Source organism: Saccopteryx bilineata, chromosome 1 (genome assembly GCF_036850765.1).
Source record: "Saccopteryx bilineata isolate mSacBil1 chromosome 1, mSacBil1_pri_phased_curated, whole genome shotgun sequence".
NCBI lineage: Eukaryota > Metazoa > Chordata > Mammalia > Chiroptera > Emballonuridae > Saccopteryx > Saccopteryx bilineata.
This window is the reverse complement of record NC_089490.1, coordinates 127,050,662-127,058,480: the sequence shown is the minus strand read 5'-3', so window position 1 is coordinate 127,058,480 and position 7,819 is coordinate 127,050,662. Positions and strand designations below refer to the sequence as shown.

The 7,819-nt window shown below is 45.1% G+C and overlaps 1 protein-coding gene across 4 annotated transcripts in view; it reads left to right on the top strand.

Annotated features, from left to right (window-relative positions):
- The first annotated feature begins 3,756 nt into the window (after positions 1-3,756).
- SLC11A2 (solute carrier family 11 member 2) overlaps positions 3,757-7,819 on the top strand; it is a 43,180-nt gene continuing 39,117 nt past the window's right edge. Inside the window, exon 1 of one of the 4 annotated variants that reach the window (XM_066264997.1) lies at positions 3,757-3,855. In XM_066264997.1, the coding sequence (XP_066121094.1) occupies positions 3,810-3,855 (46 nt within the window). In that variant the 5' untranslated portion in view covers positions 3,757-3,809. Of the gene's footprint in view, positions 3,856-5,321; positions 5,442-5,475; positions 5,849-5,875; positions 6,493-7,819 lie in introns of those variants that run through there. The other 3 variants (XM_066265006.1, XM_066265015.1, XM_066265010.1) reach the window with 3 other exon arrangements.

Genomic DNA, 7,819 nt, shown 5'->3' with positions numbered 1-7,819 from the left:
GCTAGAATTCAGTAAAGCAAAAGAGTTGCTTTACTTACCTCCTGGATTTCTTTGCTGAATTGTCAAATTTGGGGACTGGAGGTGTCTGCCGAGTTGTTGTCCGAACTCCACAGGAAAACAGAAGCCCTGAAACATCTCAGGTGGTGCCTCTCCTCAAGATCCAAGCAGGGTCAGGCAACCCTCTGGAAAGACCAGCCAATCCAGGTGTCTTTACCTGGTGACACAGAACACCGGCACCCCAGACAAGCCCCCAAATATTGTAAAGTAATGTACCTTAATTCCACAGGTTTACGCAGAGACACCAAGACAGGATACAGAAGAATATTTAGGAAGAGATTTATTAATAAGCCGGCTGCATATGACTTACATGGAGTATAGCTGACCCAAATCGTGTGTGTGTAAAATATCCCTGCAGCTCGTTATATAGACTTGATCACATACAGGTTGGGGGGAAAAGGAAGGGGAACATGACACAATAATCAATTATTAACAAGCTTATAACATTTGTCTATGGGATCTATAAAAAACATTCCTACACATTAAAACTTACAAGGCGACACAACAGCAATGTCGCTCTACATATCAGACATTCACAAATCTCTTAGTGTCTACCTCCCATCCCTTTGTCTAGAGGTATATGTTACTCTCAGGATTCCAGAAAGGGAGGAAGAGTTAAAATCAGTAGGATATGTAAATATTGTCTCTTATTGAAAGGGAAAGAAAGTTCTTCAGACAACCTTTATTCTTTCAGAGAACTATAAACTAAAGACCCAGTTGTCCTTGTAAGCTAGGAAGCTCCCACATCCTTCTCCCTCCATTCTCTAAAGAGGGGGCAAGAAACCTGACTTTTCCTCTTTAAAATGGCATTGCCAGTACTAAGTTTTACAGTTCTTTGGCACCTTATCACATATACAAGAACCTGCAAGCCCAGTATATCTGGAGGACTCTCTAACCAACTATTGGGCAAACCAACGTGTTTCAAGTGTGAAACAGTGTGTTTAGGTTTGCTTGCTTGTATTTTGCATTGGTGTGGGGCAGCGCCATGTAAGTGTGGTCTATAAAGGCTGTGGGTTCTTGCCCTCAGGGCGACAGATTGCAAAAAACGGATTGCCTGCTGCTGTGGAGAGGGGCAATTATTTGCTATTGTTTGCTGAAGATGGGGTATTTCCACCTGGCCTGTTGTGCTGGGGAGTGCTGAGGCTGGTGGGGGACCGATGAGTCCAGTGAATCTGGAGTACTGAGGGGCTTAGGAGCCCTGGGAGTGAGAGAGAAGCGGTCTTCCCTGCCTGTTTGTTTGTCTGCCATTATGAGACTTTAATAAACAAAATGGCCCACCATTTTCTGGCTCCACTGTTCCTTTACCGTCTGCCTGAATCCAATGGGAACCTGTATCTGCATGGCCATGGTCATGGCCACTGGCCTTACATCAACCAAGCTACCTGGCCAAGCCCAAGAAAGTAAAGTTTCTATCTTTTTCTTTTTTTAAGGTTTTATTTATTGCCTGACCTGTGGTGGCACAGTGGATAAGTCATCAACCTGGAATGTTGAGGTTGCCAGTACAAAACCCCAGGTATAATGCTGGTGGCCGAGACCCAGCAGGTCCACATTGGATTCGAGCAGATAGTAGAGAAACTGCAGAGCCAGAAAGCGTTGGGTTATTACCAATTAGTAAAATCTCAGAACAGCGGACAAGCACACAGTCAGGGGAAACTACCTCTCAGGCAAACAAATAGCAAAATGGCCTCTCACAGCAGTGCGCAGGCAATGTGAGCATCCATGATCCCCCGTCTCGCATCTCTCTCTCTATATATAGCGCAAGCACCCATACATGTGCCTCTACCACATGCTGATGTGCTAATCAAGTACAGTGCTTGCAGCTGGTAACCCCACAAGCAGGCCTAACACAGCTGCCCCACACCAGGTGTATGGTCAGTAGCCTCAGCCACCATCACAGCCGCGCCGCCTGGCCCGTGCTGGTTTAGGTTCGCATTGAATTTGGACGATTGTAAAAAAACAGTGGAGCCCAAAACTGGTGAGCCATTTTCCTTTATTTTAGACTCATACCAGCCAACAAGTAAAAAACAAACACACAATACACCAAAACCCATTCTTTCTGGTTTTTCCCTAGAATCAAAGGCCCTCACCAGTTTTATTCACCTCTGTTCCCCATCTCCTTCTCCTGCACAAACTGGCTTCTCCTTCAGCATTCCACCATTTTGGCTGCCTCCTCTCCTCCACGTGGCCTCTCAGCTCTGAAACAAGGTGATCTCTTCTCTTCTCTCTACAAGAACATGGTCTCCGCTCCTTAAAATGGCCTCCTAGCTCCTCCTTTAAAACTTTTCCGCACAAAAGCCCTCCCCCAACATACATTAGCATAACCAAACCCCTTCCCAAGCATGAAAGTAATTAGGTGCCCCACGTGCACAGTGGCCATCTTTTTTTTTTTTTTAACTTTATTTATTCCATTTTTAGGGAGGGGAGAGAGAGAGAGAGAGAGAGAGAGAGAGAGGAGGAGCAGGAAGCATCAACTCCCATATGTGCCTTGACCAGGCAAGCCCAGGGTTTCAAACCGGCAACCTCAGCATTCCAGGTTGATGCTTTATCCACTGCGCCACCACAGGTCAGGCCGCAGCAGCCATCTCTAACAGAATGAGCATAAAATAACTTACCTGCCTAACACTGGGCTTGCCCAGTCAAGGCACACATGAGAAGCAACTACTATGAGTTGATGCTTCCTGCTTCTTTCCCATTCTCTCTCTCTTTCAAATCAATACAGTATCAATTCACAGTTGCTTCATTTTAGTTGTTGTTTGCTTATTGTATATGCCTTGACCCCAGGGTTTCAAATTGGTGACCTCAGCATTGCAGGTCTGTGCTTTATCAACTGTACCACGATAGGCCAGGCCTAAGTACATTTTTTTTTAAACCACCAGAAAACTTTCTGAAGGCTGCAACTTCCTCCTTTCAGTATCCCACCCCGTTTTCCTCACCCCACTCCAAAGCTTCTTCAGCTTTGTTTCCCAGTTGGTCTATTAAACTATTTATTTGCCTGAGGCAAATTTTCCTCATTCTTTCAGTTTCACTCCTCCCTGCTTGAGAAATTCTGGGCTTGCTCTGGATGTGGTTTTTTTTTCAGTCTCAAAGTTAAAAAAAAATTTTTTTTTCTTTCCCATTAGGCACAGTCCAGGATTTTTGTGGCTTTGTTGTCTGCCTGTTGATCACTGACAGGGTTAATGCCAGCAGGTCCTTAAAATACCAAGGGATGGTCCAGGTGGCATTTTCACCCACACCCTAAAACTCCTCATAATTGTATCAGTGCTCACGTACCTATGTGGAAAATACTTGTGGACTGTCAGGCTTAGGGTTTACTGGTTTCAGTTTACACCTTAGGGGAGCAGAGTCCTCATATACATGTAGCCCTGGTACAAGTGGCTCAACCAGCTTCACTCCAGGAGTGGCATCCTAAAGAAAGCAATTCCTTCTACTCCACCCCTTTCATACACCGCCTTCAGCTCCTGCCAAATGGAACAGAAGAAATCTTAGATTACAAGTTTTCAAACTCAATTAATTATTCATTAATATCCAGGCAGGACAGATATATGGTTCTTCCCTTTTCATGGCAGGTCAAAGATGAAATCTGATTATGCTTTGAAGTATGTGTTTCACCTCTAGAAATTCCCTGCTGAATCTTTATCAGTGTTGTGTTGCCCAGACCAGCTGAAAGTGCCCTTATTTAACCAAGGGAGGCGCACTTGTCTGCATATATAGACAGGAGCCAGCACTGGGAGAAGTCAAACCTGGTCTGCACAATGAAGAAGCAACTACAGACAAAGGCAGCGCCACACTGTGAGCTAAGTAAGTAACCAGCAACAGCCCAGAGAAGTAGCCCAGCTGAGCCAACAAGGGCAACAAGGACTCCAGCCATTTTATTCCCTAGTTGCAGCAGAGGTTCCCAAAGGAAAAGTTCTGGTTTAGAGGGACTTTCTGAAACTCCCCAGATGTGTTATAGATTCTCAGGACTAATTTGTGCATTTTCTTTTCTCTCCAGGAGAAAATCTGTATGCAAACAAGCCTGTACCAGATAACTAACAATGCTCAGCCCAGTTTTTGGTCCCCAAGTTTTTTTGTACTTTATTTGGATTTTTCTTTTTGCAGTTCATTCTCCTTTTCTCCTCTTGTGAACTTTTTTTTTTTTTTTTTTACCAACTATTAAATTTTTATCCTAGCAGTTTTTACATGAAAAAAGAAGTTGGAGTTTATGCTTTTCCTCTCTAGGATAGACTTGGTTAATAAGCTTGGTTATCTTTAATATAAGCTGGGGCAGGGGGTTGTCTAAGACTGTTTCTATAGTTCTGAACAACATTGTAGTAAATTAGGAGGTTTGTCAGACCATTTGTTTTTTCCCCCTCTAAAGTAACCACTCATGTGGCTACCATCTTCAGCAAAAGACTGTAGGGCAGTGATTTTCAACTAGTGTGCTGTAAGAATTTTTAAAACATGCAATACTTGACTTATTTAGTCAGGGGCATTGACCTCTTTTCCCTTGGATTGTAAAAAAACAAAACAAAACAAAAAAACTGACAACAGCCAATACAACAATAGCCATCGTGTGGATGAATCAATATTACACCTATTTTTTGTCAGATCGGTAAAAAATTATATATATTATTTTGGTGTGTCGCAGAATTTTAGTAATTAACTTATGTGTGCCATGAGATGAAAAAGTTGAAAATCGCTGCTCTACATTGTAAAGTTGAGGCGGAGGATGGAGTAGGATTGCTTTGGGGTAGTTGGAGATAAAGCTTGGGGAAAGAAGCGCAACTTTTGGGTAGGATGGAGGAACACAATTCATTACCAAGGCTTGGGAGTAGGACAGCTAATGCGGTCAAACTGGCTGCACTAGTTGATATTTCGCAGTTCCTCCCAGGTGTGGGGTGCTCTTGGTGGGGCACAGATACTATGATAATGTGGCTCTGGGGGCGAGAGGAAATGGCTCTGCAGGTGGCTACTATATTTTATAGGGTGGAGCTGTACTTTGGCGAACCACGTCTCCAGAAGGAACAAGCTTGACTGCCAGTAGCTGACGTGAAACCGCATAAAACTATCGCAAGAAACATACCTCTCTTCGGGGTGGCAGCCTCCAGACGTACACTCCGTGGGTGGACTGGAGCAGGCACCTGCTTTGTAGGCTGCGGCTCCGCCCAGGCCGCTGGGATCTCGCCCCCAGCATGAGCTCCCGCTGGGCGGAGCCTCGGGATTCGCAGTCGGGCTGCCAAACGCGCGGGCGCTACCGGGAATACGGAAATCGAGCCAATAGGAATGTGCGGCTGCTGTCCTGTCGGCCAATGGTGGGGCGTGCAGGGGTTGTGGGGGCTTGGCGTTGGCTCCTGGGTTTTGGAGTCGCAGGCGCAGGGACAACTCCTTTAGTGGCGGCGGAACTGGTAAGGTTAAAGGCAGGCGAGGTCAGGGGTCAAGTGGGTGCTCGGTACTCCCCAGACGAGGTGGTAGGGCGTAGGTAGGCTCGAGGACCGGCCTGGGAAATGGCCCCGCGGCGCAATAGGGCACGTGGGCGCGGCGCAAGGCTGCGAGGGCGGTGTGGCCCGGCGGCCCTGAGGCGCGCGGACTGACGGAGCCTTATAACTCGGAGAGAGAAGAGGGCGCGGGCAGCACGGTTCCGAGTGGGCGGGGAGGGAACACGAGAGTTCGCGGGGCTTCGCCCCTCCCACCCCGCAGTCCGGGAGGAAGGCCGAGCTCCTGGCCGGACGAGGGGCGGCGCGGGCCGGTGGTCGAGGGTGCGGTGACCCGCTTCACGACGCGGAAAAGGCAGATGAGTACAGGCAAAGTCCAGGTGGCCTCCTTTTTATTGCGGAGCCGTGGGGCTGCGTCTGCTCCCTGGGCTGCCCAGTTCTACATGAAGTTCATTTTTGTGCAGCCGACCAGCAGCCCTTGTGGAGGGCCTGGGCAGGCCGCCGCGGACTTGTGTGCAGAGTGGTTTTAGGCCTGTTTTTCGCATATACTGTGTTAAGTGGGGAGGACACTCTTCCTCTCTTCGGTTTCACATGTACCTATTTTAAAGCCATCGCTTACGTTTTGTTATATCGCCTTTGGACTCTTTTTCAATTTGTTTTTCCCAAATACCCTACCTCATATATCAGACTATTTCAAAGAGCATCATTAGGGAGAATTCAAGGAACCTGGGCTTGAGAGTTTCCTCTGTGTGTGTGTGTGTTTGTGTGTGTGTAATGAAGATACTTTCATATTGTCCACTGCTTGCAAAGGACTGTAATGAAATTAAAGGAATATGACATCTCTTTAATGTGGAAAGTTAAAGCAAAAGTTATATGGAAGGAGAGAGGAGAGACAAGGGGACATAGGCTTCCGGAAACTAGCTGGCCATAGTTGGTGAAACTAGGGGACCATATGTTTACCTGACTCCTGTGGAATCTGAAGCCCTAACAGTTTGCACCGCATTTTGGCTGTGTAAACCTTTGAGTAAGTGGCTTAGCCTCTTTGTTCTTTTGTTTCTACTTAAAATAGGGATTAATAATAGCAGTTTTATAGTGTTATTGTGAATATTAAATGAGTTAATATGGAGTGCTTAGAACTGTTCTGGCATGTGAGAGTATTTCTAAACTATTTCCTACATGTGTCTCAAACATTCTAAACTTAACAATTCTGATCTTATTACTTAACCTTTGCTCAGAATCCTGTTAATCTATTGCCAGTGAACCCTTGTCATTAACATTGATCTGAGTGTATAATATAAATTACTTGTGACTAGAGGTTTTATGCTGGGTGTTTATTTTATCATTAAATAACGTTGGAAACCGTCACTATGCTAGGTCTGTTGTGATAGCTGCGTTGGGTAAATTAAACTTGAGAACTTCTTTGGTTTAGTTTTTCATTGGATAACATTGTATTTACAGCCTTGGGGGCCTAGGCACAGTTTATTTTGGATCCAACACCAAAAAGGCTATGATTGCAGCACACTTGATTTCTCCTGTTTCCGGAATGGCCAGGTTGGGACTGCGGAGGGGAATTTCTGGGCAGCCTGGCAGCACTTCTTGTTAATGAATGGGGAAGCGTGGTATGAATCTCATCTGATTCCGCTGTTAGGAAATCAGCGATGTTCCTTAGATGACATATTTATAGGGCTACTAAGCAGCTTTGGTTCAGTTTGACTCAGTGATGTGAAGGTTAGAGGTTACAATGATACCACAAAGTAAGAGCTTTTCTGTTTTACTCTTAATGCTAAGAGCTCGGGTGGGTGCTGTGGAATCAAAGACATCTTTATTTCCTGCCTCCTTACCATTTGCCTAAATACAAATGTGTGATAGCAGATTTATGCTTTTTCTAATGAACCTCAAAGTCCCTCTCAAGTTCTATCTGGAAGGCTCTAATGGAAACTTTGAATTCTCTTCCTCAAGGAAGCTACTTTTTATACATGTAGCCTTATTGGGAACTAGTTGCAGAATGAGAAACTGAATTTATAGAAAAGAGCATGGCTTACTCTAGCAGTATGCTGGCCTGACTTGCTGAAAGTTTAGTTATTTAGCTTTGCAGTAAGACAATCTAGTACTCCTGTAGGGTTGAAAGTTGTATATTGGTGTGGTGAGAGTGGAAGACAGTGTTGTGAAATCTCTTAATTTGTACTTAAATAAGGAGGAAAAAGAGTGACATCTTTAAAGAGTTTAGTGTTTGTTGTAGAGAGGAGAGCTTTTACCCTAATATTGTCATCTTTCTCATCCAAGTTGCTTTGGTTTGAATAAAATATTTTGGAAAAGAAGGCTGGCAGCATTTGAATGTATAGAATATAACA